This window comes from Mauremys mutica, chromosome 11, assembly GCF_020497125.1.
Source record: "Mauremys mutica isolate MM-2020 ecotype Southern chromosome 11, ASM2049712v1, whole genome shotgun sequence".
Classification (NCBI taxonomy): domain Eukaryota; kingdom Metazoa; phylum Chordata; order Testudines; family Geoemydidae; genus Mauremys; species Mauremys mutica.
The window spans coordinates 23,147,233-23,164,622 of record NC_059082.1 but is presented as its reverse complement, the minus strand read 5'-3'; the positions used below and the strand labels follow the sequence as shown (position 1 = coordinate 23,164,622).

At 48.3% G+C, this 17,390-nt stretch overlaps 1 protein-coding gene across 3 annotated transcripts in view; it reads left to right on the top strand.

The window, feature by feature from the left end:
• Positions 1-3,386: 3,386 nt before the first annotated feature.
• Positions 3,387-17,390, top strand: part of ONECUT1 (one cut homeobox 1) — a 35,412-nt gene continuing 21,408 nt past the window's right edge. The window contains exons 1-2 of one of the 3 annotated variants that reach the window (XM_044980359.1): positions 3,387-5,122; positions 5,283-6,171. In XM_044980359.1, the coding sequence (XP_044836294.1) occupies positions 4,045-5,122; positions 5,283-5,311 (1,107 nt within the window). In that variant the 5' untranslated portion in view covers positions 3,387-4,044 and the 3' untranslated portion in view covers positions 5,312-6,171. Of the gene's footprint in view, positions 5,123-5,282; positions 6,172-11,263; positions 11,723-17,390 lie in introns of those variants that run through there. The other 2 variants (XM_044980358.1, XR_006572504.1) reach the window with 2 other exon arrangements.

The following is a 17,390-nucleotide window of genomic DNA, read 5'->3' as shown; positions in this document are numbered from 1 at the left end:
CCACATGACCTCAGAAAAATTGTGAGACTGACTTGATTGCATTGATATTGGTAGCCAAAGACTGGCTGTTTATAACTGAGAGGTAACGTCAAGATTTCACAATATAAAACAGCCTTTGATCTGATGCATTTTCCAGCGAGACGGGTGGATAGGAAAGGATGATGGCAAATTTCAGTCATTGCTGCTATTACAAACCTATGTACACAGTGAAGTGTACTTTGAACAAGAGAAGGACCAACAATTTGCCCAACAATTCTATCTAGACAGCTTCGTTTTGCCAGGTTAGAACACATCTATCCATCATAGATACATTATAACAGAGCCTCCTGTTTCAGATGAAACCATTTGAGTAATTGATGCATCCAGCTAAATCTGCCTCGTTTGGGTCAACCACACTCCTTTCATGATATCGCCATAAGAAAGCCTGTGGTCCTGGTGGTGTGCAGTTTCTGAAGGATGAATAAACTGGAAGCGCTAGTAAACTCAATCAGGGATAAATCTGCATTGACAGGGAGACTGTCTAAGCAACCCACTGGGGTTGGGGGGGCGGTGTTTTCTCAAAATTACATATGTGACTCCAAGGGTCTAAGAATTCATACAGAGCAGTGGTTTAACACAGAAATTGCTAGATGACCCTTCGACACATTATTCCAAATTTGTTAGATTAGCCCTGGAAATCTGAGGAAGCAACATGTTATTACCACATGTTCTGGCTACACAAAATCGCATCCAAGGGTTGATATACATCGTATATTTATTTTTGCTGTACAAACGCTCACTGATTTCATGGTAAGATCTGTATTGTAATGGTTCTATTGACATCATGTCAGATCAAAAGATCTGTTTTGAAGATAATAGAAGTATCGTATTCATGTACATTACTCCTGCGACCAAAATGCTGGGAACGACTTGACACTGAATACATTTTAGATCATCAGCCTTCTCGTTACATAACAATCTCGTAGCTTTGAAGGGACTTGATACAAACAAATTTGCACGGCGAGAGACCTTCTGATCTTCCATGGGATCTGCAGGTGCTCAAGCACCTCTAATGATTGGCCTATTGGCTCTAGCCCAGCGATGGGCACCTCTGATAGGATAGAAATGTCTCCCGAGAAGACACACTCTGCAATGGGCCATACACATTTACCTCGGCATCACAACCGGGGCCAGTCATGTTAGTGACACAATATGCCCAGCTAGGAGTAGAGTTTTGTTTAGTTTGAGAACGGCTATTAAACTACATTAATTCAGTGTCCCAAGCCGGTATCGCTGAATTCACAAGTGAAAAGCCATTCCCAGTTGAGGTTGCTGCTCCTGCTTTAATTAACCAGACGTGGGTTGGGATTGCACTACAGACGATACGGAGGAGCACCCATTAGTCTGGGGCGGGCTGACCAGAATGCACTCTCCCTCTTAGCCTTAGCATCGCTCTAATCTGCATGTATTTGTAAATAACCCCTGTGCTGTCAGCAGTTCAGGCGTGAAGCTGCTGCGTGCACCATTATAAAACACCCTTCTCCCCAGGTCTCCGTCTCACTCGGCCATTACACCCGTTAACGTCAGCGGGCTCAAGACATGTTTAAATACATTATTTTTACGTGCAGTGAATAAATATAAAAAGTTCCATTTAAAAAAAAACCCCATGCACCACGCGAGGGTGCCTTTGTCAGCTAAGCAGGGCTGGGAGCTAATCTGATAGCATGGAAGGAAATCACTTTAATTTCCTTCCCTTTTATTTTCTTCCACCCCAGCACAGTTATGTAGATACTATTGCGAAGCCGAGCCTGGCTTCTCCTAATCAGTTGTGTTATTTCCCCGTAGATCGGTTCAGAAATAATGTGGAGTGTCATAATTCCACCCTCCCGCGGCTCGGTTTGGGGAGAGAGAAGCCACATTTTGACTGGCTTGGTTCGTTATTGTTAATGGACGAACAATAGGCACATCTGTCCTTTCTTCCGCTAGAAAAGCACCTTAGCTAACAAGTTTTTCTTTCTTTCTTTCCCTTTGGAAAAAACAGCGGCATGTGGTAGCTGGAGCGTCCTTACAAATGCTCGGTTTTCACAAGCCGGACAGTTGACATTTTTTTCCGCCCTGCCCCCCACCCAAACTTGCTCTGAGCTCATTCCTTGGAAGGGGGAGGGATTGGGGATGGGCGGGGTGCCCGGGAGTGCGGATCCCATTTAATCCCAGCAGGTCGCAAGGACTGGAAAAGCTGCCAACTTGAGCTACTCCTGGAGAGCTGCAGTCTGCTTGTCTAGCGGGGTTTCGGAGGGATGGGGGGAGAAAAGGTGGGAAGGGGAGAGCGGAGGAGGGGAGCTGGGGATCGGGGAGTGAAAGTAGATAATATGAAACACGGTCCCCAGATGTTTACAATGAGGATGTGTCTTCCCGGCTACTTAAAATAAGTTTCCCTAGCGAGAAGCAAAGAGCAGCGGGCAACAGGGAGCGAGGCGCGCAGAGACGCCCCACACGGGGTCGCCTTGAGCCCCACCCCCCACCCCCCAGTTGCGATTTCCCCCCCCCCCCCCATTCCCTCTCCCATTGTATTTCCCTTGGGGGAGAGCGGCGGGGACACGTGTGAACAGCCCAGCTCTCCAGGCTGCGGCCCCATCCCGGGGGCGGCTCACACTCCCGGAGCCCCTGGGAGCGCGGGGCGGCTGTGCCGGTGCGTCCCGCAGCTGCCTGCCTTTTGTTGGTTGGCTGGCTGGCCGGGACGCTGCGATTTTTCACCTTGATGTGTTGACTGGAGGAAACCCGGAAGTTAATATTAAAATTCAATTTAAGGAGGCTCGCTCACTAAAAATGCTAAGTCACCAAAGGGGAGGGACCGGCCGCTTTAATTACACAGGGAAGCTCGCGCGCGTCTCCCGCACCTAGAGGGAAGGGCGCCGGGGAGAGGCAGGGAGACCCACCGCTCTGCAGCTCGGACCCTGAGCAGCCTCCCTCCCTCCCGAGCCCAGCTGAGGTTGCCGTGTGGGTGGAGGTGACGGGTTATTGGGGGCGGGGTGAGGGTGAGGGGCTCGCCTGCAGCGCACCGAACAAGCTGGGGCGCTACAGTCCCGTGTACATCCCGGGTTAAAGCGCTGTGGGTGCTGTCCCCGGCCGGGGAGCAGCACATCTGCCTCCAGCCCCTGGGGGGGGGGGCAACCAGCAGTCCTGGTACCTGCCTGGGGGTGGGAGACCAGAGCCAAGCTGCAGCTCGCCCTGCTCCTCACCTCCGGCTTCTCCTGGGGGCTGGGGCGCTTAGGGTCAGATCGCTGGAGGGAGGGGTGCGATCGATGAGAAGGGCCACACAAAACAGCTGGGTGGGCGGGGGGGCGCACAGCCTACAGCGCCCAGGGGCGCGTGTGCCAGGCCAGGGTCTGTTTCTGACAGGCACAAGGGCCCCCGCTCCAGAACAGCTCCTTTGTGCTCCGCGCAGCCGAGGGGTTGTTCTTGTTTTCCCGTACGCAGCCATCTAATCTGCTGACGGGGCCATGCAGACTTCTGCAGCTCGCTGCCCGTGGGCTGAGTGCAGGCTTTTCCCCCTCTCTCTCCTTCCCGGGAGGGGCTTCTCCGGAGCTTGGGAGCGGAGAGAGCCGGGCTTGGATAGGAAGGAGAGACGGTCCTGCTTCCTTAATATGTACGGTGATGTCACGGGCAGGAGTGTGTGTGAATGCAAGGAGGGGGAGGGGGTGTGCATGGGGCCCCCAGCGCGCATGCCCGCTCTCTACCAGCAGCAGCAGCTGCAGCAGCAGGAGCTGTGGCCAAAGACATTGAAACAGTAAGAGACATGGCTAGAGATGGCGAGGGACGCGACCAGACACCTACTGGGGCTGCTGAGGCTGTTTTAAAAGAACGGGGGCCTTAAAATTGATCAACCATCACGAAAAAAAATATATAAATCACACAAAAGAGAAAGCCCAACCAACCCCCCCGCCCCAAGCGCCTGATCCTTTCCATAGGGGGTGGAATCCTGCATGCCTCCAACGTGAAGACCTCCTAGGACTTTCCAACCACAGACCAGATAGATGTGGTGTCCACAAGCCTGCACGAATAACAATGAACGCGCAGCTGACGATGGAGAACATTGGCGATCTGCACGGGGTGAGCCATGAGCCGGTGCCAACCACGGCCGATCTGATGAGCAGCAGCCCCCATCACAGGAGCTCGGTGGCCCATCGCAGCAATCATTTGCCAGCCCATCCTCGCTCCATGGGCATGGCTTCCATCCTGGACGGTGGCGACTACCACCACCACCACCGGCCTCCTGACCACGCTCTGACAGGACCTCTGCATCCCACCATGACCATGGCCTGCGAGACACCCCCCGGCATGAGCATGAGCAGCACCTACACCACATTAACCCCTCTGCAACCGCTACCTCCCATCTCCACCGTCTCGGACAAGTTCCCTCACCATCACCACCACCACCACCACCACCATCACCACCAGCGGATCCCTGGGAATGTGAGTGGCAGCTTCACCCTCATGAGGGACGAGCGGGGTCTGGCTTCTATGAACAATCTCTACACCCCCTACCATAAGGATGTTACCGGCATGGGGCAGAGCCTCTCCCCTTTGTCTGGATCAGGCCTGGGGGGCATCCACAACTCCCAGCAAGGGCTGCCTCATTACGCTCACCCCAGTGCCCCCATGCCTGCCGAGAAAATGCTCACCCCGAACGGATTCGAAGCCCACCACCCTGCCATGCTGGGCAGGCATGGGGACCAACATCTTACCCCTACATCCGCTGGCATGGTGCCTATCAATGGGATCCCGCATCACCCTCATGCCCACCTGAATGCCCAGAGTCACGGGCAGATTCTGGGCTCTGCCAGGGAACAAAACCCTTCTGTCACTGGTTCGCAGGTCAACAGTGGAAGTAATTCAGGGCAAATGGAAGAAATCAATACCAAAGAAGTAGCTCAGAGGATCACCACCGAGCTCAAACGGTACAGCATCCCCCAGGCTATCTTCGCCCAGAGGGTGCTGTGCCGGTCTCAAGGGACCCTCTCAGACCTACTGAGGAACCCCAAGCCCTGGAGCAAACTCAAATCCGGCCGGGAGACCTTTCGGAGGATGTGGAAGTGGCTTCAGGAGCCAGAATTCCAGAGAATGTCTGCTCTCAGGCTAGCAGGTGAGCCTCAGCGATTACTGCTGGCGGGGGGGAGGTGTAGACAGACAGAGATCTCAGAGCTGTGTAGCTGCTTGCCCAGGAAAAGCCCATTCCAATACGTATGTGCAGATAAATAATATCACAGGTCACATCACACCTTGTATTTTTTGTTTCTTTCCAGTGCAATATGTCTCTCCCTTTCAAGTCTGACATTCCCACTGGATTTCCCTTCTAGCTCCTTCATATGAAAAGGGAGCGTTTGATTTATTCGCACCGTCGTCCCGGTCCCTAAACAATGGTATGCTAGGATGGTGAGGCGCTGTGATGCCCGTGTGCGTGTCTGGAGTTAGGGGAGAGAAAGAGAGGTGTGGGGGGTCATGCTGTGTACTGTGACACCCACAGGATCAAAATCTATCCAGTCAAGTCTTACTATACAGACATGTAACGCCTATATGTTTATACCTGTGAACTGTACACAACATTGCATGTATATGTACATGAACTAGCAGGTGCACAGAGGAGCAAAAGCTAGTGGACATTTTGGAGTGCCCATGAAATACGGATCAGGCCCCGTATTAGATAGATATTTCCTGTTATTGTCTATTTCCATATTAGTATATTTGCAAATACTTTCTGGTGTGAGGTACAGCCAGCTGACCAGCACACAGAACTGGACTCAGCTGTTGTATATAAAATTGCTTTCAAACTTAACATTCTGTGTGTGTGTGTGTGTGTGTGTGTGTGTACTGTCTCTGCCTCTGCCTCTTACACACACACACACTCTTGAAGTGTTGGAAAACCCTTTGGTGGAGACTTAGGGGAGGCTTCACAATTTTTCAAGGACCTCTCTGTTAAATGATGTTACCCATATGTTTGCATCTACGTTTTCGTCGCGTTTCTTTGGGTTTATTTGCTTGTACAAGAAATAAGAGCATCATAAAAGGCTGCCCAGAGCGAAATATTCATGTTTGTTTGTGTGATCGTGTTGTAACTGTGTTTATTACCTGGGAATTGTGAGGTTTGTTAACCCGGACTTTGTAGATATTAAAAAGAAAGAATCAATTTAAATGTTTCGGTGAAGTGTTGGGGAAATTGAAGCTAAGACCTCATAATAAATCGTTTTATACACTTCGGTGGATCTACTTTGTAGCAAAAGTAGCCTTGTGACAAGGGTGAATAGATAATAGCTAAGTTGAAAAGGGAGCAGATGCTAGTTTCCTATTCTGCTTATTTCGGATCGGGCATTTTAGAACTTTGCTTTTTGACACAAATGATACAATTATGGAATGTAACTTGTGGCTAAAGAGAAGGACTGGAACTGGTCAAAATTTGCAAATGATCACAAGTCTCATTAGTCCGCAGAGTTTTAATTTACATAGTTCCAGTCTGTATATACATGTGAGAGTAAGTATGCGTTATGCACAATTTATGCACTGGCTCAGTAACTTGTGGCGAACAGAGATAGCACCTGGGATTAACGTGGCCATAATTCGCTAGTTCAGTTTCTTCCTAGGGAATGGCTGGCTGTATTGTCTGCTGTGACCCGAACGAGCGGAGTAAGAATATTTCAATCCATTTCGTTTGTCTCTCTCTCTATTTTGTCCCCCAGCCCCAGCTTGTACTCAGTCATAGTACCGAGCCCGCGTTTAATATGATGGTGGTGCCTTGAGTGAAGGTTTGTTAATTAACTGATAGGTCTCCATTAATTTGTCCCTGGAGAACGCGAGACAGTCAATCCGAGTTGGAGTCAGGGTCACTGATCCGTTTCACAGGCAAAAATAAAGGGAAGGGCCAAATCTCTTTCCAGTGCACAAATGGGTCTGCGCCTCTGCCTCAACAGTAGAATGAATACGGTAATAGATGCTCCCTGGCTCTTCGGAGACTCCAAACGGGCTACACATTTGATTCCTCGCCTCCTTTTCCCATGCTCGTGCTCGCTTGGCTTTGAATTATTAGAAAGTGGGTCTAGCAGTGATCTTTTATCTCTTATACTGGAGATGGTCCCTCTACATAAAGAGGGGCGAATGAGGCGGGCTTTGCTGGATATTTTCTTGTTTTCTCACTCCCCCAGAGTCATGTAGGTTTCACAGGTCTGATCTGCCAGAAAATCCCATTCTCTCTCTCTCTCTCTCTCTCTCTCTCTCTCAATAACAAACCCCCTGAACGGTAAATCCCAGTCCTGCTGCGGCTGTCCAGGCGGGAGGCGGGGGGAGGGAGGGAGTTGGTGCCTGAGATCTCCCCTTAACGATTGACAGGGCGAACTTCGATTTGGAGCGTATTTTTAGGACAATTTGGACGACCTGAATTTCCACTTATTTACATAGATCGATACTGGAAACAACCACTCGAATTAGAATATGTTGGAGCCCCCTTCTTGGCATGAGCTGGAAGGAAATTATGCCAAGCCAGGCTGGGCTGCTGAAAAGAAGATAGATGGGAGCGGGGAGCGTACAGCAGGGCCGATTTCTGCAGTGTCGGATTGACACGCTATTCCCCGCACTTCCAGGGATTCAGAAAAACAGGCTGCATTGTTCGGTACTGCCCCCAAATCAACCCCCCTCCCCACCCAATTCCTCCTCCGGCCCGCCCCGTCAGGACAGCGCTGGGTATAAGTGGATCTCCATAATCTCTTTAGGAAGACAAAGACTCATTATTCCGCCCTCTCATTCAAATCCAACCTGAATGCTGGATATTTGCACATGAGGGAAACAGAGCCCCATCCCTAAGGGTCATTTAAGCAAACATGGACATGGAGACACAGCATCTATTCTGACCTGGGGCGGGGGGGACGGGGCTCTGGCTGTACTGTTTATTTTTTAATCCTTCCGGCTTTGTAACAAGTTCCTGCGTCTCCCCTATAAATATTGTAGGACCGTTAGGATCCGAAAAACAGATCCGGATCCTCTCCTGACCAGTCACCGGGCCTTTTCTGTCTAGCGTGTGGCCCTTCAGGGGCTGGCGATTGGAAGCGGCTGATCCTCCTAATTATCCGGGGCTCTGTTGTGTGCTTGTTGCCACTGCTCGAGCTCCTGTCCCTTATGCAGGCTGCTCTGCCGGACACCCACCCTCTGGCTCCAGGCTTGTGGCCTCTCTTGTGACCCCGGGCTACAGCTCCTTAATGGGGGGGTCTGCTCAGCGCCTAGCCCTGGCATTGACCTCCGGGGCCCCAGGCCGGGCCACTCCTTGTCTCCAGCACAGCAGCCACCGAGTGGGATGGGGAAGGGGGCGCAGGGCGGATTCACACGGACCCAGGGCTGCAGCCGATCCCGGGCACTGGGGGGGTGTGCACTGCCCGAGGGGAGGGGAGAATCCTTAGCAAGGACTCGGAGCCTGGAGGGGGGGAGCAGGGGGAGATAGGGAGGGAGAGACCTGGGGCCCTGGGCCATGAGAGACCCCCGGGTTATCCTGCCACCTGGGGGAAGCAATAATCGCCGCGGACTCAGGACAGAGCAAAGCGGCAGCAGCCTGGAGGAGCTCGGGCAGTGGGGGTCGCTCGCTCCCATTACGGCCAGGGGCCGGAGTGGTGGGGAACCCCAGGGGAGCAGGAAACGGTGCGATGCGGCACGGCCCTGGGGCCTGCCCCGAACAGAGGAGGGTCCTGGGCAGGTGAAAGCCGCCGGAGATCCCCGCACCTGCCTGACTGGAGGCGAAGCCCAGCGCCGGCTCGGGCCTGCGAAGGGGCAGCTCGGGAACACGTGTCTGTTTACATGGAGCTGATTCCCGATCGATGGGGCCCTGCTGGCGCGCACACGCACCGGGCCGGGGCCTTCTCCACGGCGGACGCCTGCCACTCCCATCCCCCGCTGTGGGCTCCCGGCACAGCCCCCGCCGGCGGCCCGTGGGCGTTGGGGGGAGGGCGCTGGGCGGTTCTCGGGCTGGCCCCCAGTGATGCGAAGTGCCCGCGCCCGGGGCAGGCTGCCATGCGCTGGGAGGGATGCAGGCGTTGCTAGAAAGGCAATCTGCTGTAAATGCATAAACTATCGATTTTATTTTGTGCAGGTTTTAAATGTGTGATGATCTTACTAAGTGGTAAAAATCTGCCCCGATTGATATTGATGTATGAACATCAATTCGAAATATCATAAATTACTCCAGCCAACGCAAATTAAATTTCACGTCCAAATTATAACTCACTCTCGGGCATTTAGAGAATTATCAGGCAGATTAATATCCCGAGCAGGCTGTCAGGCTCTTTATTTATTTTCTACGCGTTTCTTAAAGCCAACATCAAGAAGGCGACAAGGAGGAAAACAAAACCCTGGTTATTTTAGGCTTCACAGTCTTGTCCAGCACTTTATCTTGAGAATTTGCTCCTTCCAGCGATCCCTGGGGGTTTCTTACCTCCCCGATTACACCGAAGCTCCGACAAATAAAGGAAAAATTGGTAGTTACATGGATGCTGTATTGAGGTCTTGACACTTCCTGGGCTGTCTCTCGAAATGTAAGCAGAGCTGCTAATTGCAAAGCTGACCTCTTCCAGCCTCCATTTTATTCACCCCATCTTCCTTCTCCTCTCTAGCCTCCTTTCCTTTGTCTGTCCCCCCCTCTCTGCCCTTCAGCTTTGCATATTTATCAATTTACCCGTTTTTCTCCTTCCCTCTTCGAAACATTCTCTCAGGGATGATTTCTTTTTTACCTTCGTGATGTTTAAAAGGGAAAGTTAAGGATTAATTATTATTATTAATATGAATAAAAGGCTAGAGCCCATCTACAATCTGTTGGGATCGGAATGTCGATTTATTTTAGCGTGCAAGGTAGATTTGAAAAAAATAGTTTTGAGACGAGTGAAGGCTTGAAAGGACAGAGCTAGCCCAGAAAAAAAAAAGTGCCTACTTCGCTTTGAGCTGGATCTAGGATCTGAAATGAATCTGGCCAAATGATGCTTTCAGAAAGGTGTGTTTTGAAAAGATCATCATAGTCACACACACATATACACTTGCCCAGCCAAGGTAGACTCATTCCAGGGAGCTAAGAAGGTAAAACGTTAAGGTGAGATCAGATTTCGAAATAACTGAACAATACAAGAGAAAGCTACAAATATACAGGACTGGACCGGAGTTTCTCTTTGATACAAAACTCCCCAAATCTATTGCATAACGGGGCGGTCCGAAGAGCAGAGAATTTATCAAACGGCCGCTTCCCAGCAGCCTGTCCTCAAATAGACTCTTTCACGGATGCATTTTATTTCCAATTGCTAGAGAAAACAAAGTCCAGTTCTCCTCTGAAGGCAGCAGGTCCCCAGTGCTACAGGGCCCAAGGAGGGAAGCTGGGCGCTTTCGGATATAGGCAACATTTCCTCTGCAAATGGCTCACCCTAAATTGCAGACTTAGGGTTTGCCCGCGGGCGCTGCCCGCTGCTGCATGGCACGGGGTGACTTTGCTTCCTATATCAGGAATCAGTCAATATCTTCCGGAAACCTAATTTAAAAAAAAAATCGTTGCTTTGCCTCCCTTCCCCCCCCCGCCCACCCCTCGCACTTGTTTTCCTCCATAAGAAATTAAATCTCAACTCAGCTGAAGCCTGGGAAACCGGAGAGAAATTCTCACCAATTTAACTGTAAAGAAATCAATACTGTAATCAGGGCAGTTTTCCCATTAAATATAAAATCTAATGAACGCCGTTTGCAACACTTACCCTGAAGACTACTGTGTGCAAACTCACCGCGTGCAAGGAAAGGTCGATGCATTTTTGATATTAGCAGATCGTCACACGAGCAGGCAATTAGTTCATCATTATAGATCTGTTTAATAGTTACACAGTGGAGATTATGCATAAATATATTTGCATCAGAAACGATACATTAATCGATTTTCGGTTTAACATCAATGTCTTGCTGCTTGTTTTAGTTATGGAGAGCCCATCATTGTAGGGTTTTTAAAAGACTGCAAATCTCCCTTCACGGAAACTGAAAAGCGACGCACCTGCAGTCTGATCATTAAACAATCCATCCCACGCCCATAGGCCTGTGCCTTGCGAAGTGGACATCTATTTACACATCTCTGTGGCTTGTACAAGTGCTGCTTGTTGGAGAGAGAGCTTTGGGGAAAGGTTTCTCCTCCTGTGTGTTTGTTTTATGAATTAATTGCTAAAGGGAATCAAGTGCATTAGGACCCTCCAAGCCTAAAACAAGCAATGAGGCTAGGCGATTTTTTTTTAAGTTCACGTTTCTTTTCTGATCTTGAGGGGAGGGTAAAGTTCCCACCTGTGCATTTCAGAGGATGCCTCTGCTTCCCACCAGTACAACTCATTAGCTGCTATTTACCTACAGGTCACGTGTTGTATCAGTTAGCAACCAGCTTTGTGGTTTCGCTGGGATTGCTGTGAAGTAGCCTTTTAAATAAGATAAAGTTAACTGCATTCGCCCTAGCTGGGTTGGCAGATAGCAGCAGCCGGTGACTCAAAATGATAAGGGCAGAACCAGAAATCCCATTCCCCTGGCAGCTAGTAACAAGTGCTCTGAGAAAGTTCTCTAGTGAAGAATCTGCGCTTGTTTGTTGTCGGTGTCCTTGTAGCCTGATTGATTTATAACCAGCTAATACACAGCCTCATTTGCTTTTTGTTAATATTTATCCAAAGGCGGGACTGAAGGACTGCTCGGCTCTCTGGTAGCGTGTCAACAGGTAACCGCGTTCCTCTGGGTCGGGCTTGCAGAGGATTCTGCAGTCAGAAGCAGGGGTGGCTACAATGAGATTAGAAACATACGCAGGGCTCAGGGCATGGATGGACGGGCTCGTGGCTATCTGGGCCACGCTGCCTCTCTGGTGGGCGAGCAGCCCATGGCATTTACACAGCAACGCCAGCATGGCTCCCCGAAATGACCTATACCAAGGCATCAGCGCGGTGGGTTTGATTAGTTACCCCGTTGTATTACTGTCAGGAAATGCAGAGAGCTCGAAGGGGTGCAGTTGAAGGGGGTCTCTTCCAATTCCGAAGTTTGATGGATGTGATTGATTCTTGTGACGTGAGCTGGGTCCAGTTAAGGGCCTGACTTTCGCTGGGTTTTCATGCACTTTCCCCTGGCAAAGTACCTGCTTCTGTGGTGCATTGTCTGTTTCTTATGAGCAATTCTGGCTTGTCTGTCACCCGAAAGGGGCAGGGCCAGCAGAGAAAGGGACTTGCCTGGTTCCAATGTGCAAAAGCGATGTAAGCAGGAAGAAAGATAACGTGCAATGAGTGGCAAAAAGGGAGGGGTTCAACATGGGTTAACCTGGCTATAGCCACAGCCTAATGCGCTGGAGCTCTTCCATTTGAAACTGGTCTTCCCTGTTTCTTTTTAAGATGCTGCCATAATGTAAATGTTTCACATCTCTGGTTATTTATTTGGCTTGGCAGAACTCCTCTGCAATCACAGCGTGCTGGGAGTGAAGCGCCTTGGGATGCGGGGCCCGGAAGCTGTGGGAGAGGGGGTAGTAAACGGATAAGGGAGGATTTGGGGATTACCTTGCTGGTTAGTAACAGGTCCTTAATTGTCACCACAGGTGTTTAAAGATATTTAAACATTACTTTTCCCCAAATGACATTTTCCCACGGTTTCCTAGTCATTATTCAGCTCTGATTTTTGTTTGTTTGTAATTAATCACGTGTTATTTGAAAGACACGCTGGGACCGGGCAGGGAATGATATTTTAGACAGAAACTGGAAGAGGAAGAGAGATATTAAGGGGATGTGATTGTCCCTGGTGGGTCTCTTCTGGACTGCCATTTTGATGATGATGAGAGAGTGCATCAAAATGGGAGTTGCGCCTGGCCTTTTGGGGGAGGCCTCTTGTCTAATGTGAATCCGGGATTGTTTCCTTCCGCTAAAGAAATGGGATTTGACGAGGAAATGTGAGCTCAGGTAAATCCCAGCCGCATGCAATGCAAGGAGAGTCAGCTGCAACTATTCTAAAAAGAGGTGTCACCGATTCACATGCAATTGGAGGGGCTGGGGCCCTGGCCTGGTTGGGACCCCAGTTTATAGACGCAGCCTCCGTACATACACAGCGAGTGGTTGCGTAGCCTCACCGTTCCCGAGGCCTCTGTTGGACTTTGCTGCTTGTAATTTCTTCTACAAACTAATCCCCAATAGTTATGTTGTCATACATGTGGAGTGCTCATTTGAAGTGTGTGCAAGACTATCCGCTAATCTGAATGGAAACAAATCAGTTAATTTCATCGTACTGTCCGCAGATTTCTCACATCTCCTCTCAACAAATTAAAGAACTATTGTATGCATAATATTGACATGCTGCCCTACATTTCAATGGCCATTTTACTTCCTTGTTTGAGCCGTGCTTGTTATTCAGAAGCCATGCGCCATCTACTGTCCAACAGGAGCTAGTGCGAGAAACTGTAAAGTACCAACTGGCCTTTGTACTAGTTGCGAGTCTCTAATTGATGGGTGCGGGGTATTTTGGAGAAGCCTCTCGTAGAGAGGCATCTGTTGTTCCTGCAGCATGTGTCATCGCCTCTGAAATTATCAAGTCCTAATTACGATACAAAAATACAAAGAACTTTCCCGAAACTTTGCAAACATCTGGTTGCCAACAAGTTGCTAATGAGAGGACATGTTCATTTCAGTCGCTTGAAAGGAAAGTTTTTCTGTCTTTTCTTTAGGGAATGAGAATCTGTGAGATGAAGACTAATTTTTCAAGCAAAACAAACGCTGCGCCTTCGGTTATATGTGGCGGAGGAGCCTATTGCCTTCTTTGTTCTAAATTGGGTTTTGATTGATAAGCTCATCTGACCAGAATTCGTGCACAGGTGGGGTTCTGAATTTCAGCACTTCGGACAGTTACCTGCCTGCTCCCTCGCTGCGATTTCTATTCGCAGATCTTTGTTTCCTTCCTACTCTGCAGGCTGCATTAAAGGTTGTGGGTGACATTGTAAGCAAGATGGGAAACTACTAATTTCTTACAATAAAGTCAAAAGAGGGAAAGAACAGGAGGGGTGAGCTCACGACCTGCCCTGCAGCTTGTTGGCCTCATGCTTCCAATGAATCATACAAGTCCAGTGAACTTTTATTCGGAAATCTGATGTTCGCCTCTTTAATGCAGGAGCAACAATAACATCGGTTATGTATAATCCCAGCGCGCAACTACCCGGCTGCGAGGATGTCGCACGCGCAAACTCCTCCCGCATCTTTCCCTCCCTTACCGCCCACATTAGACCTGGCGGCTTTAGCCATGATCACTCCGGAGCAGGTAGAGCGTGTCCATTGCTGTGACACCTGCAGGAGCATGACACCGCAATGCTTGGCGAATGCCTGTGGCTGGTGGGGGCAGGGACATGCTGAAGAACCAGTGGCTAGGAAGCGGTGCTGGTACCGTGCGAATTTGATCATGAGTTCGGGGGTGAGGATAATAGGAGACTGATTAGGAAGGGGAAAGAGAGAGAGAATTCTCTCGCTAGAAGGTGGTGTTTCCGGTCCCAATTGGTGCATGGGGCTGTGGGAAAATGTGTCACAATACTGCAATGGAGCGCTGGACACTTGCAAACCACGGCTGTCAGATAACGGAGAGGGAATCTCTCAATACTCGCAAAGAATTATCCTAAAAAGGCACAGATAGTGAATCCTTTCCTATATGTTCCTTTATTAGTTCCTATTGGAATGACCCCGCGTGTTTTGGCCTGGGCAGAGCTGTCAGGTGCCCTCTGGTGGATCCCCAAGGTAGCACATCACAAAAGCAACTCATACTTTGGGACAATTAGTGGGCTTAGGACTGAAGAGGCCTTATTGCTGAGGTGCACTAGGGGCTTCATCAGAAGCCTACTGGAGTCTTCAATGGGCTTGGGATTGGGGCCTACCCAAGCTGTGTGTAGCAGGTTGCACAAAGGCCTGGTAGCATCATGCCCAGGGCCACATCATCACAAAACCTGTCATTTTCATGACCACTAGATTTATTTATGAGCAAATCAACACGTCAATGTGACAGAGAGGGCAACTTCCTGCAGTATCTTGGCGAGATCATTTTGTATTACATGTGTGAATGGTTTGTGTATAATTGTGTGCCAGGGATTGTGTGTACTCCATGGGGGCAGGGCTACCACAGCTCCTCCAGGAAGGGAAAGTAGTAGGGGATGATCAAGGCAAATCAAGGGGATGATCAAGGCAAATAAGACCTCCAGGGAGGCACCATCTCCTGGGGAGGCTCGCCTATTCTGGTTCTGACTGGAGTCTCCAGAGACCAACAGACAAAGACAGGACTTTTGGATAAACAGCCTGAGCTTAAACTTACTTGGGGCCTTAGTTCTGGTTCTTGATCTAAAAATGATTTGAACTTGTAACCAGAGGAAAACCCAGTTGTGAGGTTGGAAGGGCTGACACCTACCTACCAGAGCCCAATATTGGAGTTGGGGGTGCTCTGGTAAGCTGGTTAGCATGTGGATAGGTTGTTTTATTGTTTCTATGTTTTTGTTGTAATGCTTTTACTTTAAGAATAAATGTGCTTGCTGAGAAGGAGCTGTGATATAACCACAGGAAATACACTGGTCGTAGCCCTTGAAGTAAAAGCAAAGCACAGGCATTGGGCTTTTAGACAAACTGGCTTGCTAGGGCTATCCCAGTGTGGATCATGGAGGTGTGCAGCCTTTAACACCCCTCTCAGAAGGGAATGAGATGTAGGTTTCCACCCATTGGAGGTGATGGCCAGGAGCCAGGAATCTTTTAGTGGATGCTCTTAAGGGACCATGGAGGAGAACTACAGTGCAGTTACCCTACAACTATGACAGTCAACTCTTACTTTAAATGAATATAAACTTATTTTCAAATATCATATCTTGATAAAACAAAAATGATGCTTCCTGGATTTGTTCCAAGATGCATCATCTTTTGGCCAATAAGAAACCTGATTTTGGTTGTGTAATGGCAAAATAATCATTTGTGGGAGAATTTTGTAGGAACAAGAATAGTTTTGATTGTATCCCATTTTAGAGTGATAAAAATCTTCAGTGCTAAAATTGGATATGTTCCACAATGTTAAATTAAGGGTACATTGATTATTGTTCAGTAACTTTTACACACAGCATTACTGGCTAATTCGTAATGCTAAGGCCTACGGATTGTTGTATTTAACTTTTTTAATGACTTTTTTCTGTTGGGCCATCAACCTGCTGCCACTTCAAACTGAACTTCAAATATTAGTGCACCATGTGTAATTCCAGCAAATTTTAAATAAGAAGACACAAACTTCCATTCTTTAGTGATTTTGCTACAAAAAATTGCAGAGAACCTTAAGGTCGTAGACAGTTTTAAAGTACAGTGATATTAACATGAAATACTATGAGGGTTAGTCCGAAATGATAGTCAGAAAAGATTACTGACTTTTAAAAATTCTAGCTGCTGATTTGAATGTTCTTGGCAAACATTTTGAAATACTTTCATGAATATTTATTTGTGCAACAATGAAACTGTTGAGAAAATGCATTTTCACCACAGTTTCAACAGAAATCCTATATCAATGTTTCTATAATTTCTATAAGAGAGAGCTCTTTTGTATATACTGAATGAAATCTGTGATGTTTTAAAAGCAAAACAGATACTTCATAGAGCTTTAAAATTAATGTAGACTGAAATAGCTACATTTTATCGAGTCTTGATTGTCTTGTTTAATCTTGAAACTTGTTAGCCACCCACTTTTTAAAATAATAATAAAATCAAAATTAAGTCTCTTTGAAACTGAGACGTTCATTTATCCATATTATGAATATATTCAATTTTATTAACCAATAAGAAATATTTGCCCTATGTGATGCTCAGAAGGAGCTAAATATTTCAATACTTCACTCTCGAGGTCACAAAGGCATGAATAACTGGGGCCAGGCCCACATCAGAGAGAAATGGTTACAACAGTCAGACATCGTCTTATTAAATATCCAATTTTTGCTCAAGCTAAGGCAGAGATTGAGTTGAGTATTTGTATCTTTGCCTTCTTTCGACGTCACAAATGAGGAAGAGGCGCCACCTAGCTCCCACCAGCGCTAACAGCTACCTAAGCTGGTTAGTGCGATAGGAATGGCGAGCATGATTCAAATATTGATGTAGTCACAAGAACCGTTCATTAAGGCAATTTAATCTTTGCTATTAATGTCCCTTCAATTCATTTGGGGTAATTAAGATGCAGTTAAAGTGATTACATTCTAATTACTTATGCTAGACTAAGGAGCGTTTGTCACGCTAATGCGGTTAACTAAGGACTCGGCTAAAGAAAGTTAACATTTGCTTTAGATGATGTAACTGGAAAAGCAGGTCCTTTCCCTGTATTAATTCAGTTAGCAGCATATTCCGTAAGGGTGACATCAGCTCATTGGA